This window comes from Paramormyrops kingsleyae, chromosome 4 (genome assembly GCF_048594095.1).
Source record: "Paramormyrops kingsleyae isolate MSU_618 chromosome 4, PKINGS_0.4, whole genome shotgun sequence".
Classification (NCBI taxonomy): Eukaryota; Metazoa; Chordata; class Actinopteri; order Osteoglossiformes; family Mormyridae; genus Paramormyrops; species Paramormyrops kingsleyae.
In genome coordinates, this window is record NC_132800.1 from 39973385 (window position 1) to 39992853 (window position 19469).

Genomic DNA, 19469 nt, shown 5'->3' on the forward strand with positions numbered 1-19469 from the left:
GTTCATGAGCAACATGATCACACCAATATCAACATTTAGCCCTCAAGATGGTGATGGACCTCATTACCAAAAACTGCCTCTTTCTCCAACTTTGTGAATAGCAAAGACTATCGTTGCATGAGTTCTGGAAAATTCTGTACCTACAAATAAGGATACAATTTAGCACAAGGAATGAGTATTACGATGGCGACCATGACGGGGCCTAGGTGTGAGGCGCTTCACCTGGCACACAGTGTTAGACATCTAGCATGCTTCCTGCAGGATTAAGCTGGAGACTCATGACAGTCTGCCAGTGACATGGACTCATCAAAAACGGGCTCTGTGACCTGGTGTGTTTCGTTGCTTTATGAAAGATAAACTTCCATTTTTAATGGTATTGTGTATATATATAAATATAAACATCATTTTTCACAATGCAAGTCCTGCTCTTGTCTGTCATATATGTTATGTCCAATTTGTATAGCTACGTTTGGTTATTTCTAAAACAAGAAATAATTATACTGTTCATTCAGCAAAATAACAGATACACACACATAACATTGCTGACAAATTGTACATTTCCAGAGTTTTAGAGGCTAGGGGTTCCTTTAATATCAGATTTTATCCAGGACTGATGAACTTTCTTCTCATGACCAAATATTCACAGTTACATATGCCCCAATGGAGGCTGTGCAGGAAATACCATACGCTACGTGGTGTCCTAAGCCATCTGCTGGCATGTGGATGTGTGCTGTGACCATAACAATCCCCACTGCCTGATTCTGTCCAAGCCAAGTCTCTAACATCAGTCCCTGGGAGGTCAGAGTATGCCAGCTTGGTCTTTAATTCATTTTAAACCCGTAAAAAGCATGATCAAAGAGACACTGTTGAAGCATCAATGACATTCCTGCCATACAGCCCACCATCTTTCCCTGAAGTGGTGTTTAGGTATCGTACTTGGCTCGTCAGAGTTGGCAGAATGAAAAATGATTGGTTCCGAGAGATAACCAATCCGATTGTAGAGGAGGCCGGTTCAAGCAACTAGTGGGAGGCGGGACCAACCAATCAGAGGTCCCTCCCCTCCTCTACAATCTGATTATCTCTTTGCCCTCAGAACATTTTTGTATAAGTAAAACTCTCATGAGCTCAAGCTTGCAGCAGCGAAGAAGGCTATTTGATTATTCTATGTTTCATGGGAAATACTTATAAAACAGAATGTTTTGAGTTCTATTTTTAAACCATGTATACAAAAACCTTCAAAACTGCTTAATGGTTTCACATGGACATTTAAAGTACCACCAATGTTCACATGGAGACAGAAATTAATTGAATAAGTAATTTCTTTTGACTTCAGCACAAATAAACAGACTTTCCTTAAATTAAAAAACGGAGCATTTTTAAAGGCTCATTTTGTCACAGTGAGGTCAGAGTGCCGGGCCGGGGCAGGAGTGTGGGAGGACACCACGGAGGTCAAAGGCCGAGCTGAAGTCAAGGGCGTCAGTCAGGTGACCCTTGATGAGGCGGAGTTTGCGCATGCAGCCACGGAACGGCGTGTTGATGGTCAGGCAGTTCTGCTTCACATGATCTGTGGGGGGTGGGGGGGTGGAAATGGGCAGATTAGTTGAAAAGACAGCCGAGGACAGCTTGGCAAGATCCTCTTACAGTGTCCTGCAAACTGTTAGTGTGAAGCACTAAAGAGAAACTGAACCCAGTGAGTTTAAATGAACTCCACATGTTGGAAGAATGAGATTTGGGACGGATTAAAGAGTCAAACTGTAAACAAGACAGATCAATGCACAAGGCTGCGTGTTTTGCATTACACGGTGCTATGCAAAAGCGAACCCAGACATGAAACACTTCTACTCAAACTGTAATACTAAACAAGTGTGTGGGGGCTCTGCATGACCGGGGGAAGCGTGTTACCGGGGAAGCCGCCCACGTAGATGGGGTCGTTGGTGTCCGCGGAGGTGGACTGCGGGTGGGGGTTATCCACCTGGGTCATGGTACCATCCACCGTCAGACTCAGGCCATACTTGTTCTTATTGGCCAGCACAGAGTGCCAGTGCCCATCGCAGAGGCCTCCGGGGTAGCGTGGGGTCCACGACACCGAGAGACGTCCGGCCCCATTGTTCACGTGGAAGAGCAGCTGCAGGCCAGGAACAGGGTCAAAGACAGCCATTATTACTACCAGGCCGTATACCACTGGATGACAGTAGAAACACAGTAAGAAATCCCACAAAAGACAGGGGACATGGCGGACAGGCCCCGTGTCTCAGAGGGACAAGTTGTCCCAGGTCTGGGCTCAGGTGGGAGGGGTTGTATGTCATGGGGGCCCAGTTTGTCCCAGGTTAAGGAATTCTGCAGAGGATATGCTGGTGGGAGACACCCTGGGCAGGATGCCAGTTCATCACAGGGCACACATGCATATAAGGGCAATTCAGACCGCAGAAGACTCCAGCATGGGGATAACATGGAATCTGAATACATCCAGGTGTGGGGATCAAACCCATGACCCTACATATGTGAGATGGTAGTACTACCCACTGAGGCGCTGTGCTGCCTAAGACGATGATGATCCTCACTATAGACACGAAGATGAAAATGGCAACCACATGGAGTTTAAAGTTACCATTATCGTACAGCACTCAACACATGATATTAACAGGACAGTGATATTTACTAGTATAACACATTTAGGTACACGTGCACATTGCATAACCCTGTATCAAAGCCTATATCTCCTTCATATTTTTTCCTGGGGGCGTGACCCCTGATACCCACCTGCCCACTGACGAATTCCAAGCCTATAGCATCCACCTTGGCACTGCTGACCCCCAGCAACACGCCATCCATCTCTGAGGTGCGGAACTCCAGGGCAACGACCAGGTCTGAGCGTACCTTGTAGCCCTCTTTCCCTGGGAGGGGGGGGGGGATTGATAAGCTCTACATTGCAAGCCTGAAGCACAGTCTGGTATAACCTGTGTGACATCACAGTGGTTAGATGGGTAATAACCAGACATTGAGCGAGATGCATGAAGAGTAGATCAATTTGAAAGGATCATCCATTGGGTGTGCCAAGGCTTAAATTCAACAAAATCATCAAATTGGCATGTAGGACGCAGCAAATAAGCCGAAACAAACTGCAAGTTTGCAAAGGTAAATTGACTTCATAACAATGAAGAACATGATGCCACAATTCACGTTCATGTACGAAGACAAAGTCACAGCTTAAGCAGAAAAACAGACGTGAGTGTGTGGTGATCAGTGTCTGCGCATAAGCAACCAAAGAGCAGAGGCAGAGATGGAGAAAAATTCATCTAACTGGTAGTTCCCAAGTCAAAAAATAGACAGCTGCCTAATCGGTAACCAGGAGTAAAACCTGGTGACCAGCACCAGTCATACAAAGAAGATCCCAAAACACTCCCTTCCGCAACCTGCCACATCCATCCATCCATCCATTATCGTAACCGCTTAATCCCCACTGGGGCTGTGGAGGCCCAAAGCCTATCCCGGGAACAACGGGTGCAGGCAGAACCTGCTACAGGGAAATTTAAAATCCATCACATCAGCTGTATACCTTAACAGCCAAAAAATTAAACAATTAATGAAATCGTTACAAGCCAAAATCTGACGGGAAGCCTGTCACAGTCTCAATAGCGTAACTGTCTCAATGTTAGCTGCTAATGTCCATTCAGTGACAGAGGAGTGAAAAAGGCAAGGGCTGCCAGACTTACCAAAAGCCGCGAAGCCTGTTCCATTGAAAAAGGTTCCCTCCTGGGCGTGAGTGAAGCAAGGTGTGACACCGAAGGCCTGGATGGGGCTCTGGGTGTCCAGGGGATGGCCATTCAGGGTGACATCCCTGACACAGCCAGCTATGCTGTGTGTCACCTGAAGAGACGTGCAGGGGAGTTGTTTTTTTAATGCCGTGACAGGGCACAGGACACGGTTGCACGTTGGGGCACACTCACGTTGCCGATGTTTTTGGCAGTGTAGTTAGAGGGCAGGCCTCCCAGGTAAAGCACATCTTGCACGTCCAAGGTGTTGGCTTTCCCATTGGCCTGGACCAGCCCCGAATTCCTGCCGTCCACGCTGACCACCACGTTCTTCTTCCCAAAGTCGGCCTTCACCTGCGGCCACAACAGAGCTATCAGCAAGGTGCCCCCCTGATACACCCTGGAATTTAAATTAAATCTGATCTGATCTCATTTAACTTGATACCTGATACCTGGATTCACTAATAATAATTAGGCCTAACTTTAAGATGGACCCTAAACATTTCGTTTTCTTGCACTTCGCAGACACTCCCTTAGTCTTATACGCTAATTAAATGTTATTTGTAACAAGAAACTTTTTTCTTTCTCTTCGGTAAAAGTCAAAGTTAGTTAAGGAAACAAAGAATTTATTGTTAGCAGAAGACCAATGAGGACCAGTGCAGAACCTTGATGATTTTTTATTATTATTATTATTAATTGGATCATTCTGGTGAGATGCTAATTAGCATTATGAATCCCGTTAGTGTTTGAACTCTGGAACTGCTGAATTTGAATGTATTCATGTATTGTGATTAATTTAGTGAAGGGTAGCTTTAAAAGGAAAGAAAAAAAAGCGGTCAAGATGTGATTGCACGTTTTGATTCGGTGTGTTAAGGTGCAGGCTAAGGTGAGCTTCAGCTGAGTAATTAGCTGCTTGGCTCCGCAGGCTAGTGAAGCTCGTCCGGCTCGTGGGCTGAAGACACGAGACACCAACTGCCGTTGAAGTGTTGTCCAACTTGACAATAACCGTTAATTGTTGTTCCATTTAAAATTAACTTTAATATAAATGGATAAGGAAGTATAGTTTGGTAAATATACTGCACCCAATTTTTTTTTTTTAAATATTCCCGCCAAAATGGAGTTTACTGCAGCCTCTGTCGTTGTGGCCATTTCCAAGCATCCTGCCTTTGGACCGCCGTGCTCCGGGAATTTGGTAAGAGAAAATTTAATCAAATGAAGGAGATAGAGGAGGTCCTTTTGGATTTACTTTTTTGATGATTTCAGGGTCTTCATTTTCCCCTTCCTTTTGTTGGACGTAACAGACTGAGTGAACTGGTTAAACAATTGAAATTTGTTCTTGTCATTGTTTACACGTTTACACGATGTTCATTTTTTTCCTGGACATCAAATGTCTTTGTTCTTGTGGAGGGTGGCGGGTCAGTAGCCAACCAGGAAACAAAATTGATTTCCAGAAGAAAAATGAACTTTTGCTGTTACTATCATCATAGTTTAAAAAAATCTGATCTAAGCTCTTCACTCTCCCACGCAGTCGGAGGGCAAAGAAAAACAAGTCTTTTACGTTACAGTTAGTTATCGTATAATGCTCAGGTGGTGTGCCAAAAAAACGTTTAGGTTACTTCTTTAAATTATGCTGGGGAAATTGACAATAACAACAGTAATAATAATAGTGATTATTATTATACAATATGGGATAGATAATGATTATATTGACTATCCCAGAGGTCCTCCAGTGATTTTACAGCATTGCTGGTATAGCGGTAACATGCAAGATTCCCATTTTTGTGACCCAGGTTTGATTCTAGGGCAGCTTGTGGCTCCATGGGCTAAGCCTTAGTGCTTGTGATCATAAGGTCACCAGTTCAAGCCTGGCCCCAGTACATATGCAGGTCACCTACAGAGAGCAAGTTGGGGGAGGTGTAAAGAGAGTTTCTCCAAGGGGATAGATAGATAGTAATTATTATTTTGATGAAATATTTAAGAAACTTAAACTGATAATGAGGTAATGCTGGAGCTTGTCCTGATGCTAATCTTGTATGAAACGGGACTAAGGTGAGAGAAAGTCTGGGACTCTGGACTGCTGTGCAGTAGTGCCCCTAGTGGCCTGACTCACTGTGTGCCACTGGCCATCGTTGATGGCTTTGGAGAACGTGGCTGTGGCAGAGCTCTTGCCCAGGTCGCAGGTGAGGAAGACGCGCCCCCCCTGCAGCTGGAGGGTGGCATAGTCCACCTGGTTGGGGTGAGCCATGTAGAAGAGGAGGCCGCTGGAGGCAAAGGTGCGCAGAGATAGCTGAAGGGAGAAGCTGCCGGAAAAAGGGGACACCAGAGGAGTGCTTAGCCATGGGTCCAGAGGAGGAGCTGAGCTCCGCTGCGTGTGGAACGTGCAAAGTCAGGAAAGCGGATAAAATGATAGTATGGTGCTCACCTCTTCCTCACAGTCTGTTGGCTTATCTTGAACATCATGTGACTATACTGGGAGATCCCGAACTGGTGGGCCCCTGTGATGCTTCCCATCTGCTCTGCTGCCACGCACTGAGGACAAGCAAATACTCTTTACGTTGGGCAAAATAGGAGGCCTGCTTTGTGACACTGCTGCCTTTTAAAGCCTTGTAACCACTCTAATCTTTTTACATCTGTGTAGATCTGGCATAGGGAATTCTTTCCCACTACACCCATCTCATCTTTTTGCTACCCTGGGACATGCGTTTAATCCAGTGGCCCAGCACTGTATACCATGGGGTGATACCTCCCTCTAGTGGATGCTGGGTACAATAGCACATGGCACAGGAACTAAGAATGTACCTTAGCAGTGCCTGGGGATATGGCACTGAACTCCACTGGTGATACGACAGGGGTCAGGACGGGGGCCATGGGAGTTGGCTCTGGATGAAGCTCACTGTCCTCGGGCAGCACGGGCCGCTTCGGCCGCTCATCCAGCAGGCAGCTGTCCATGTCCACGTTCTCGTACCTTAGTGCTCGCGAGAGGTCCAGCAGCCTGTGCCGTGAGGAGCAAACCATGAGATTTGAGGGACCCTCTTGCACGTGTCTGTGGAATCCTGCAGGGTTAGGGAGCATGTGGACTTACTCCATATTGAGAGCTATGTTCTTGATGCAGCCGTAGAAGGACTGCGTGGTCTTGAGGCGACCCCCAGCCACTCCTGAGGGAACCCCCCCAATGTAGAAGCCGCCCAGGGCCAGGGATCCCTTCTCTGATAAAGAGCTCAGCTTTAATGTGTCCATTTTGTCCTCGTCCACTAACACCGTCAACGTCCTTCACCATGAGGGACAGACACAAATAGGCAAATACACATCAAACATCCTATTGACAGAGCAATGTAGTAAACAAGTACAGCGATGTTGACTTAAATGAGAAGCTGGCTTTTGGAATTTTGAGGAACTGACTTTCGGTGCATTTCATGACTCAGCCCTTATTCCATATACACACCTCCGGTTACGCTGTAGGATCAGAGAATGCGCTTCCCCATCACTGAAGCTCCCATTATTGGACTTCAGTACAACCTTCTGGGGACCACCAGCATCTCCAGCGGCCAGGTGCACCTCCAGTCGGCCAGACACCAGCATGACGGCCAGGAACACCTAGAACAAAAAAGACGTGTTGTGATGTCAGCAGGTCATTGCAGTACATGGGTGTTGTCCTGTTAAGGAAAAGGGGAAGGGGAACCTCATGCAGGTGTCCTGAGACCCAAGGGGCTTACCTGGTGTGCCTGCCTGCGCATACGATTGCCTTCTGGGCCAAAACTGGCCAGGATGATGCCTGTGTCATTGCGGGTGGAGAAGGTGGCCATAATTTCAGCCTGGGGGGGCACTGTCAAGGGGGGCAGCTCTAAGAAGCCTCTGTTCAGGACCGTCACGCTGCGAATGGGCTGCAGCACAAGGGCACAGGAACACAATATGTGTTTGAGGACTGTCCAGGATTCACAAATGTTAATGAATAAAGGATGTCTTTTTTTCTGTTTTTTATTCAGGGTGCATGGCAAGCTCTTACCTCTAAAACGCAGCCTTTCCTGACCCCATATGCATCTCTCAGCAGGTCGAAGTTTGTCCGGGCTATTTCCAAGTTTTTGATGCAACCCACGTAAGACCGAGCTACCACTTGCCTCCTGGAAAATATGGTTGGGGTTTAGTGTCCCTGTTTCACCAGAATCCACGTTGACATCAGTGTCTCCTTCACACCTATATACCGTCATAACTACCTGGGTTTCAATTAATCATTAAAGCATTTCATTGATCACCAAGAGACTGCTGCTGATCCTGGACAATGAAATAATGGCTAACTCTGGTACCATGAACTGGAAAATGCAGAACTGTAAGATGACTTTTTGACTTTCGTCACTGAAGACTTAAGGGATGATGTAGGTATAGGAACAGGTTGGTACTGACCTGATGGGCCTGGAATGGGGCAGCCCACCTATGTAGATGGGGTCCCGGTCAGATCGGTTCAGGTCTGAAGCTGTACCAGGAGAATCTGCTTCCAGGGTCTCTCTCTCCGAAGGGACGTAGGCGTCCATCACCGTCAGGTAACCTGAGGCACACGGTGTACCAGTTTCTCATTATAGCATATATGTATAATTACCATGAGTATGCTAATACAGAAGCTTCTTTTTTACATTACATTGTTTTCCAAAAACATTACAGTTCTTGTCCTTGACCTCTAAAGTTCCTCTGTAACCTGATTTAATATGACTCTGAGGGATGGGACAGATGAAATCAACCCTGATGCTGCGTTTACAGCCACCAGCAAGTTTAACCATCATCCTGTTGCTTGCATGGATGGTTCCCACTGGGTTCAAAAAAAGATTGGCACAAGTTTTTCCCATCCACCCATGGGTTTCAATCTCCCATCCCTTGCTCACAGTGAAGCACTCCAGAAAACAGGAAACTTAGTACTCATCTAATATCCACCAGTAACACAAGGGCTCCAATAAACGATTTATAAATCATAAGGCAGTGGTGGCTGCTGGAGTTAATTACTGCAGCCATATCTGGGATTGATTTAGCTTCATTTCCTTACAATACACACAGCCTGCAATCCATCAGAAAACTGAGTGCAGACTTACACCAGCTATTTACCTACCCTAAACAGCCACCACAAGTGAGCGATCAAATCTGCTTCGTAACGTCATAAAGCATGATTTATGAACTTCTGAATCAGCTGAGCTGCTGTATCAACCACAGACTCCTGTTAAGTTAACTCTGCAGGTATTGATATCTACTTGAAAGTGACCCTAAAATTAAATTAGGAGAACAACTGAGGTGACGTCACAATATTTCAGAAGCAGAAGAATACAAACAAAGTGATATAAAATGAACCTGACAAGGAAAATACATAATGGAGACAAACCTTTCTGCTTGTTCCTCTGTAGGGCAATTTTGTACCAGTTGCCTGTGTTGTAGGTATTTTTGGAGATGAGGGTGAGAGGTCCTGACCCCAGTTCAAAGGTCAGCCGCACTTTACCTTCCACCAGCTCAATGGACAAAAAGTCTCTCTGTTAAACAAAAAAACGTCCATGAATGTCCAAACTGCTTGTATATAACCAGCCAGTGTGGAAAATAGTATATACTAAAGGACTTATCAATGGAAATCATGAAACTAATCAAGGAAATGCCATGTCAGTGGACTGATGGAGCCGTACCGTGCCATTGGAGGCCAGGTAGAGCAGCAGGCCATTGGGGGAGAATGTCTTGAAGAGCATGACGATGTGAGTGGCCGTGGAACGTAGAGCCTTCTCCACTACAGAGTAGCCACTGCCGTCAAAGTAGAAGGCAGTCTCCTCTCCCTGTGGACTGGTGACACACAGAGTCATGAAAGGTCACCCACTGGTCCTACCGACTCAACAAAAGAGCACAACTGGGTGAAACTGGTCAGTACCTCATGAAGCAGCCCCGACACTGGCCTTGACGCTCAGCATAGTTCCAGAGGCCGATGTCCTTCCCATTCAGGGAGACTTCGCCCATGCAGCCCTTGAACTGGGTCAGCTTCACAGCTGGAGATTTCTGTGGAGTAGCACAAGGAACGGTGAGCCAAGGGGATTCTGGGAACGGTCCCCAATGGACATATGGGGTAACAAAGATGAGGCAGCACTAACCTTGATCTGGCCACTCAGGCCCCCGGCAAAGATCTTTGTGGAACTGTTCACGTCCATCACGGTGGAAGATCCGGGAGATGTACCTGTTTTCATTACTGGCTTCTGCTTGGACTTAAGCTCCTGGACTATGAGAGTCCCTTGCTTTCCAAACCTGTGGCCCAGCACACACAGGATACACTTCTGTTAGCAAGCTCCAAAATGTGCTAATTGTCCGGCTTCTGCAATAATTCAAACTGATTAACCTTTTATTAAACCTGGGTCATGTAATTCTCCAAAACAGCTTAACCACAGAGAAAATAAAACTATTCATTCTTTGTCATTACACAACATATTGGGTGTGTCTGAAATCGCGCACTTGCACACTTTTAGTGCGCGATTTTAGGGCGTAGTGCGTTCACACTTACAACTAAGCTAAAATTCAGTGCACTGAAAGTACCCGGATGGTGCACTGAAAACGGCCAGAAAACGCAGTGCAGAATGATGGACACTACTCGCACTAAACGGACGCCATTTTGACTATGTAGCGGAAGGGGAGGGACTTTCGGCAAGTTTTCAGAGTTGAATTAAGGCAGACAACAACACAGACACGTAAGCCCAAGCGGAGGCAACTGCTTCATATAAATCTAAGTAACGTTAATAAAATTATTTTACTGATGTATACTGATGTGTAGCCTGTCACTCTCTGACAGCAGTTATAGATACACGTAAATGTTAGCTGTTTTTTAGCCTGTCGTACATAGGTTATATACACGCAAATTCATTGTAAACAAAACACAGCAGATATTTTGGCGCGCTGGAGAATCGCGATCAAATGCTAGTCCGTCACTTCCGGTAAGTGCAAAACGTTAGTGTTCCATTTAGGACAGCCCTTTCCCATGGTAGTGTGCACTACAGAAGGAAGTGCGTAGTGCGCACTATGCACTATATCTCAGTGCACTGATGTAAGTGCGCGATTTCGGACACACCCATTGTGTTTTGTTAGATATCAGATACTTCTCGGATGTTCACCTGGTGGCATGGATCTGGTGCCACTTGTTGTTATTGATCGTGATCTCTGTGTATTCCAGCTTGGCATGACCTGAGCCAGCATCCCACAGGAAGGCTACCTTTCCACGGCGCATCTCCAGGGCCAAAAAGTCCACCTGTGATGGTCAATCAATGACCTTATATTATATATACATACAGATACAATCAAAGAAGGACAGTTTGTGTTTTGGGACCAAGTACAAAAGGCCCATGGGATTCATCCACAGAGTATTCCTCACGTACACTGGAGCTGCTACCCATGTAGAAGAGCAGGTTGTCTGGTTCACTCGTCTTCACTGTCATCGACAGGGTGTTGAAGTTGCTGGAAGACACCTCTGGGCTGTAGGCCCTCACGCAATCTCCATCCGCTGACACTGCTACTTTGATCTATGGGACAGGGGAATTGGGAAGTGAGCAACCTGCTAACCCTCTTCGACACACGCTGTCACTACTAATTCTGTTCCATGACATACATCTGAACACCCCCCCTCCCCCCAAGATTACAAGTTAAATACCAGTTTGGAGGGGGGGGGGGAGGATAAAAGCCTAGAGGAATGTGACTCATATCCAGAAGCAATCTAAGCAAAGTTCTGAGGTAAACAAAACAATGTCAATTTCTCTAAAGGATGCTTACTTCCATTATGAGGGATGATTATGTGATTTTTGTTTTAGTTGATGAAAATACTTGCAGCAGCTGGCAAACGTGGACATCACCCTTCCCTCAAGTAAATCTGTAATGTATTATCTACCTAACTTGTGCATCACTTTGTACAAATGCATCTGCTAAATAATGTAAATATCAAGCAAATAAATGCCAGTGGCAGACAGCTGAACCCAATTCTCTGTGACTATAGACACAACAATCAGAGCACATTGATGATGAATGGAAGACCAACAGCAGACCACAGACCGAAGCGGCTTGCTTGCGCGCCTGGCTGATCAGTTCCCTGATCTCAGACAGGTTCCTGCTCAAGTTCTCCCCCAAGGTCTTCAAGGGTCTGAGGCGACCGAACAGGTATTCTGTCCTCTTCTCCATCTCCCTCAGCTTGTCCTCGGCGGCCCTTGCTGGAGGAAGGGAGCAATGATCAAGCAATGAAAATCTTCTCCAAATGAAGGCATTGTTTTTGACAGGGTTTGTCTGCAGCTTGTGGAGCTGTCCCCACATCACTGAACAAGGCACTTCCTATGCAGGTTTCTGTATTGGACAAATTTCACTGGACACACCTCACACCTCACTGCACACAGTTCCAGAATAGCTGCCAGGTGGTTGTCCTCCACAGCCCCAAATGTTACACTGTGTAAATACTATATGTGGAAGACAGAGGGCAGCACCATGACAAAACTCTGTTGTGTCCTTACCGGTCCTTTCTGAGTCGCTGACAAGCTCGTTGGTGCTCATCACACTGCTGTTGGCACGAGCCATAACCAGAGACCATTCCTCCACGAGCTGGTTGAAGTCTTCCAGCTGTCGCAGGGTAGATAACAGTGTGGTGCTAGCCCTGTTAGCGTGCTCCTTGGCTCCCTGAATCTCTTCTCTGGTCCCTGGAAAAAAAGCGGACAGCGCGACAGGGTTTATGGCACGTAGTGAAACCCACCCAATGGACAGCAGGCAGAATACAATCTTACCATCACCTACGGCCCTCAGCGTTTGCAGACGTTCCGGAAGTCGCACGCTGATGTTGCGTAAGCCCTCAAGTACAACATCTTGATTCATTCTCGCCTGGGTTAGGTTCCTGGAAGCTCCTGTTCTCACAGTTAGACGCACATGTTGACTCTCAATGGTATCACGTCCATGTACTTATGTACCAATTTAACAACATAGAATGCCTGCAAAGCAGCATGCTAGCTAGTATCTGCAAGTACAAGCATACTATAGTATTAATAAACAAGATGGCATTCTCATAAATCCTAAACTAATTTTACTCTGTAAATAGATCAGACATATTACCTCCACATGGCCTTAAATAAATTAGACCCATAGACAGCAAAGCCATACTTGTCAATATCTTGTGTGTGTGTGTGTGTGTGTGTGTGTGGGCCAGATATACATTACATTGTGAGGACCAATCAAAAAACTAAAAATTCCAAAATGGGGGCTGGGTAGGGGTTAAGGGTGCCGTGATTGGGATTAGGGTTTTCCCCACAGAAATGAATGGAAGGTCCCCATTTAGATAGGTAAGCCAACATATGTGTGTGTGTGGGTTTGCATAGATCACATTTTAGGACCAAATTGTCCCCAAAGTGTAGTAAAACCTTAAATTTCCCTACTTTTGGGACATCTTTTGGATAACCTCAGTTTTATAAAAATCTGTGAATCTAATCAAAAAAGTAAAAATGCCAAAAGTCTTGTATTTGGGTTGGTTACTTATGGTTAAGGGTAGAGATGGGTAGGGGTTAAGATCGTCATGTTGGGATTTTTCCCCATAGAAAATGAGTATTTCCCATAGAAATGAATGGAGAGTCTTACAAAGCTGTGTGTGTGTGTGTGTGTGTGTGTGTGTGTGTGCGTGTGTGTGTGTGTGTGTGTGTGTGTGTGTGTGTGTGCGCGTGCATCTGCACATGCAGCTAGTATCTTCCACTTACGGGCTGCCTCACTGTTCAGTGAGGTGCTCTCATCTAGTATTTTGGTGCTGTGTTGGACAGCCAAGGAGGTCAATTCCATCACAGACCTCCCAGCTGACAGGGTCTACAGCCAAGGCGGGGAAAAGCAAAGACACACAGCTCAGAATGCAATTTTTTAAGCCATATTTTTTATACACTTTACCATAATTTGCAAGACATCCAGCCATTCGTTTGTCTGTACAGTATGAAAGTGAACCCAATTAATGCAGTACTGAATAATTATAATTCCGCTTTCTTCAGTTTTGTAACCATAGAAAGGTCAGGCTAGAGGTACAGCCATCTGTCAGGAATGACTGGACAAATAATGACTGCAGCGGCTTGTATTTCACTCACCAGGTTAAGGGCGGCGGAGGCGGTCAGGTTGGCTGACTCTGCAAGGCTCCTTGCCTCCTCAGTGACGGACTGGATTTTGTGGTTGGTCAGGACGGTGTTTGTGGCATTCAAGGTGACATTCCTAACACCTGAAAGGTTGCTGAAGAGGATGGTTTGCAGGTGTCACACCGTGCTGGCTGAGCTATGATGTTCCCTGTGCTTTTTCATGGTATGGAAGGAGAAGGAACAAGTACCTCTGCAAAGCCTGGGCTTTTCTGCTTAGCTCCTGAGCATAGTCCTCTGCTCTGTACACCAGACTCAGGGCCTCCCTCTTCTTCATCTGCATCACCAAGGTGTCCACCTGCTTCCTCAGATTGGGGTTCCACAATTCCAGCTCATCCCGGGACCATTCTAACAGCTACGGAACCACAGAACACACAAAAAATGTCACACGAGGAGTAGCGCATACTGCATTTATAAAACTGATAAATGTTAAAATGGCAATGCAAGCTGCCATATGGGCATTAAACAGATGCACTTATGAAATCATACGGCTGACCATCTGCAGCTGTTATCAGAAAGTTATGCAGAAATGATCTTACAGACGTGGAGTTGACCATGTCATCCACCATACTGAGGGCATCGACTTGTACAGTCAGAGCTTCTCCTAGTTCTGCCTCAGCATGTTGGTGATCACTGCTGACGTTCCTCCTCAAATCCTGATGCACGGGGAGGGGGAGATGGTTAGGTGGGGAGCGAGGACAGTCAATGACTGCATCGTCAGTGAGGGCCAAGTCTCATGGGAGGAGGTGATCAAACTCACCAGGAAGCCAGCCAGCCTGGTGGAGGCGCAATCCAGCAGATGGAAGGTGAGGTTGTTATTAGCCTGAGCTTCAGTCAACAGTTCCGTCATGTCCTGCAGCTGGTAATGATGCTTAGACAGCGTGGCATTGATGGTTTTAGCCAGTGTCTCAGCAGCTTCATGGGGCCCATGGAATGCCTTTAGGACCTGCTGAAGTGTGTTCGTTGCAGACCTGCAAAAGGTCCACACAGAAGCAGGTATTACCATCTTCTACACACCATATCATGAGAAGAGAATATTGATAAAATATGTAATTTAATAATGTAGGTGACTGAACTACCAATCACTATAGTTCAAGGCTATTCAAACCACAGTCCTTAGGGGCCATGCAGTTCTGATTTTCCAGCCTTCCTTTACCTGTAGCCAATCAGAATCAGCAATTATTAAGCTAACTACCTGGGAGAACTGAAAACAAGGCCTGGATTTGGAATCGAGGGGCAAATTTGAAGAGCCAGCTTTAATAAAACAATACTAATACTCCATTTTTGGTTCTAAACATGCATGTGACGTTAAAAGGCCAGAAGAAAACCATTCAACAGGGTAACTCCATCCGTTCGGCAAACTTACATCAACTCACTGGAGGCTGTGATGTTCCTGTTCTCAAAGTCCACGTTCCTTATCATGTCCAGCATGGCTGAAATCTGCTCCATGAGTTCAGAGCTGTCAGTGGTATCTAACTCGTCATCCCATGTCTCATTCATGCTGCCAGCTGTTCTTTCCAGAGCTGAAAATAAAACAATTGCACTGTTGTTTGAGGAGGTGTCGTCCCATATATTATGTATATGTAAACATCAACAAGTCATGCCGGCATTTCTCTTTATTGCGAAGGATGCGACAAACAGGATATGCTGTTATAACTACCTTGAACAGAGGACTGCATCTTAGTAATGAATTCCAGTAGCTCATTCCCCTTGGTGAGCTTTTGTTCAGTAGAGTGGGCTAGATCTCCACCACTGGCAAACAGCTGGTTGGCCTGGCAGATGAGAGAGAATGGGTTGTTATGATGGGAAAACTTTACCGATGACTTTTCTCCTGAACCCATATCAGTCATCATCCTCAGCTAAGCAGCATCCATACTCTTCAAGCGAAGAGGTACCAAGATGTACCTTTTTCTGCAGCTGGTCAACATCTTTGTAAAGCTCTGTCAAACTCTCATCGGTCGTTTTAAAAGAAGTGGTTGTGTTCTTCTTCTTGGAAAGCAGAACCTGGAATGCAGAGACAACCATTCAGGGCTGAACCCACAGGAAATTGTCAGGAGTAAATTGATATAAGATGGCAGTCAGGTATCTTGTGCTTGTCAGGTTACTGATCAGTTTTATTTTATCATACTTCATTGGAAGCAAGCCCTACCATAAGTGTGGTGTCCCCTTCATACTTCATAAGTCTAATGCTTGTACAGAAATATTTATTGGTATAATGTTTGATGTTAATGGCAGAGGTAGCTACTGCTGTGTAACCGTCCAAGATTGAGTGTCGATTCTCTGCTGCCCCCTGGTGAAGGTTCACGTGATTCTCACCTTGATGTCACTGGTGGCATTCTCGAGTGAGAAAAGTTTGCTGTAAGGTGCTAAAATGGCTCCGGTGAGGTTAATTGAGGGGAGGAATTGTTCCAGTGCATCCAGGTCGTTTAGCAGCACACCTGTACACTGGTCATCACAGGCTGGGGTTGGAGGAGAAAACAAAGCCATTTAATATGTACCAGTGGCTACCCTGTGTCCACTTACATGCTACACAGCCAAGTTATTGACATTTCTACAGGTCTGCATTAATCACACGGCCACAAGAACAAATCAGTTAATTTGTGTTTGTGAAGGAGGTCAGTGTCGCCTTGAAAGAGGGACAATGAGTCACTAGAACAGAACAGGTTTTAATATGAAGATGCTAAGTAAGCCATCAGTATTGTACACACAGCTGGTAGAATGGCTGCACACTTATTTAAGGTACTTGTATGTATGGATCTCTCGGCTAAAAAAGGACAGATGGATGTATGAACGTGAGATTTGAAGCCTACGGCTGGCTATGGATGGCTGTTGGTTAAGGGCAAGCCCAGCGACACAGGAACACCTACAGATGCACTGGCCCTCCTGCAGGACGTGCCTCGCGTCGCACTCCTCACACTGGTCACCCCGCACACCCGGCTTGCACTCGCAGCGTCCCGTCTGGCTGTCGCAGCGGAAGTGCAACGAACCAGATGGATTGCAACGGCACACCTTGCACTGGCCGTCAGGGTCCGAGGGGTTGCCATAGTAACCCACCGAGCACCTGAAAGTTGAGGGGGGGGGGGGGGGCATAAATCTCAGGACTCCAAAGGCAACATACAACCACTGAGCAGAGTTGCTGATGCTTTCATCTGGAAAGTTCTTGGAATTAAGCACTGCCTGCATCTGGGCTATGAAGAACCTGAATGCATTTAGGCCTTCAAATCCTGGGACCAATGTATCACACTAAAAGTAATAGGTGTTAACAGCAGTCTGTTCCAAAAGAAACACACCTGTTCTATGAGCTAGAAGCTTCCAGAATGCCTGGGAGCAGTCAAGAAGACAGACTATAACTCAATGTTGGAGATGAGGTTTCTACCTCTCACAGTACTGTCCTTCATATCCTGGTTGGCAGGCATCACAGCGGAAGTCACCGGCGCCTTCGAGAACACAGGTAGGGCTGAAACTGAAACAAAATACAAGACTCAGGCCCAACAAACACACAGGGACACATCCTTTCCCCCAGTGAATCAAGCAGAGAGTCTGCTTTTATCTGTAAAGGCAGCAAGATTTGTGAACGTGTGTAAATGAAAAGGGTCCTCACTGCTGGCATCCCAAAATGTTTCAAAACCTTACTGAAGAACAGCAGGAAGGTCTCAAATACATATTCTTAAAAACCAGATGGTGAAAAGACAGCCCCGTACCTATTTTTGTTCCCACGGGGGCATGCGCACAGTGAGCAGTCGCTGATGGAGCCGTTCACCTTCCCATAATACCCTGGGGCACATAGGTTGCAGTGGTCGCCCACGGTGTTGTGCTGACAGCCCTGGTTTGATAAGAGAATCGTGCTCAGAGTGAACTACAGCGTGATCCTGTAATGCTGATGGCGTGTAGAAAGACTGTGTGGATGGGACTTTAGGCTGGGTGCTGTGACTGGGCAGGTGCTCCAGGGTGTAGGGAGGGGCCCTACCTGGCATTTCCCAGTGTCCAGGTCACAGGACAGGCTGTGGTTGTTGCACTGGCAGGGAATGCAGGCCTGGATGAGGGGCCTCTGGCCTCTGAGGTTCAGCTCAGTTACGGGCTGTCTGAAATACCCGGGGGCACATTCCTGAAAGAGCATGGGTGCAAAAGCAAAGCTGTGAGGCAGACAGCGTGGAGGAGGGCAAAAGGATGCATTAGTGCACAGTAAAAGACATAATTAAAAATGTCGGTACAATTTTAATTATAGCACAGATCAGTTTACAGATTAAGGGTATGCATTTGTTAGGAATCCATATCTGGAAGGTTGTGGGTTCAAATCCCTTGGCTAGAATGGCTAGAATTTGCATTGTATCAGATTAATGGTTTGTTCTGCCCACGGACTGCACTGCACTCACCTGGCAGGACAGGCCTGCGTAACCCCTGGGGCACTCGCACACCTCCACAAGGCGGGCCAGTGTGCCACCAGCCGGCACCTCATCCACCTCCACTGCCGTGTCCATGGAGATATTTGATATCCTGCGCCACAGTACCACAGACACAGAAACCCGCAATTAACGGACGAGCGGGATGCATGGCCTTCTGTGAAGGGTCAGTCTCGAAGCCCTGCCGCTCACCTGCTCTGCTGCATCCCGCTGCCGTAAGAGGCTTTGATGATGATGTTCTCAATGCTGCTCAAGACGGACATGAAGTCCGAGTGTGTGACGGCTTGTTCGGACACAGAGTTGAAGTATTTCCATTTGTGCTGTGAAGAAGTAAGACATTGGTTACTAAGATGAGGTATTAGCAGCCCACCTCGGTGAGTTCACCTCAATTTTTAATTTTCTTTTAATTTCACTGAGCTCCAGCACACAAACCCCCAACCTTCAGAGCCATTTCTTTGGGAAAATATAAAACAACGATTCCAATCGATTTTTAATAATGTCCAGGTATTAATGCCAGACGAGTGTAGGCCTCTCACCTCAGTCAGTGGGATCTCTTGGCTGGTCCACACGCCATTCCTCGGTGCAGCCTGGTCCAGATAGATAACCAGTTTCTTCAGGCGACCTCCTCGGATTATAACCTGTGGCTCGTTGTTGGCCAGCCCGGATCCATCGAGAGCAAAGAACGCCGCAGAATACCTCAACATCCCACCATAGGACAGAATCTGTTATGGAGCAGAATAGAATATGGACGACAGTGAGTGACATCAGATATATATCACTGAAAGTGCAGTTCTGTGATATCAGTGGATCTGGTGCAGTGTAACAGGTGACTGCCCCTCCCCCATGAGCATTTGCCTTGTTGCCTTGGAAGCGATCAGGGAGTCTCCAGTAGTATGGCCCAGCCAGTGAGGAACTTTGGACCAGGCTGGTGTCCATCATCGTTTCTGCATCTTGCAGGAAGACCCCTTCCAGGGTGCCCGTCAGATTGCTCTGACTGACCAACCGCAGCCTTTCTGTCCCAGCTCCCAGTGGTACCTGACACGGACAGGAAGATCAGACAGATAGGCAAACAGTGACTTACACTCAGTGCTGGGGAAGTTACTCACAAAAGTAATCCATTAGGTGGGAAAGTATAAATCCACACCAAGGTTTCGTTTCAGCCAGCCAGTTGAGTACTCTGTGAATGTGAC

At 46.5% G+C, this 19469-nt stretch overlaps 1 protein-coding gene across 2 annotated transcripts in view; it reads right to left on the reverse strand.

Annotated features, from left to right (window-relative positions):
- Positions 1-379: 379 nt before the first annotated feature.
- The window catches only part of lama1 (laminin, alpha 1), a 46410-nt gene continuing 27320 nt past the window's right edge, over positions 380-19469 (reverse strand). For both annotated transcript variants that reach the window (XM_023822884.2, XM_023822883.2), the window contains exons 25-63: positions 19135-19314; positions 18816-19001; positions 18472-18599; positions 18253-18373; positions 17847-17984; positions 17581-17702; positions 17256-17342; positions 16747-16940; positions 16196-16338; positions 15785-15883; positions 15540-15651; positions 15246-15402; positions 14640-14850; positions 14419-14535; positions 14071-14234; positions 13838-13976; positions 13466-13568; positions 12509-12625; positions 12242-12424; positions 11793-11947; positions 11126-11269; positions 10865-10998; positions 9857-10007; positions 9640-9764; positions 9404-9554; positions 9112-9256; positions 8151-8292; positions 7756-7870; positions 7466-7633; positions 7195-7346; positions 6835-7020; positions 6552-6744; positions 6175-6281; positions 5863-6052; positions 3948-4106; positions 3714-3867; positions 2761-2894; positions 1903-2125; positions 380-1564 (exon numbers count right to left, since the gene is read on the reverse strand). In XM_023822884.2, coding sequence (XP_023678652.2) covers positions 1404-1564; positions 1903-2125; positions 2761-2894; positions 3714-3867; positions 3948-4106; positions 5863-6052; positions 6175-6281; positions 6552-6744; positions 6835-7020; positions 7195-7346; positions 7466-7633; positions 7756-7870; positions 8151-8292; positions 9112-9256; positions 9404-9554; positions 9640-9764; positions 9857-10007; positions 10865-10998; positions 11126-11269; positions 11793-11947; positions 12242-12424; positions 12509-12625; positions 13466-13568; positions 13838-13976; positions 14071-14234; positions 14419-14535; positions 14640-14850; positions 15246-15402; positions 15540-15651; positions 15785-15883; positions 16196-16338; positions 16747-16940; positions 17256-17342; positions 17581-17702; positions 17847-17984; positions 18253-18373; positions 18472-18599; positions 18816-19001; positions 19135-19314 — 5790 coding nt within the window. In that variant the 3' untranslated portion in view covers positions 380-1403. The remainder of the gene's footprint in view (positions 1565-1902; positions 2126-2760; positions 2895-3713; positions 3868-3947; positions 4107-5862; positions 6053-6174; positions 6282-6551; positions 6745-6834; positions 7021-7194; positions 7347-7465; positions 7634-7755; positions 7871-8150; positions 8293-9111; positions 9257-9403; positions 9555-9639; positions 9765-9856; positions 10008-10864; positions 10999-11125; positions 11270-11792; positions 11948-12241; positions 12425-12508; positions 12626-13465; positions 13569-13837; positions 13977-14070; positions 14235-14418; positions 14536-14639; positions 14851-15245; positions 15403-15539; positions 15652-15784; positions 15884-16195; positions 16339-16746; positions 16941-17255; positions 17343-17580; positions 17703-17846; positions 17985-18252; positions 18374-18471; positions 18600-18815; positions 19002-19134; positions 19315-19469) is intronic.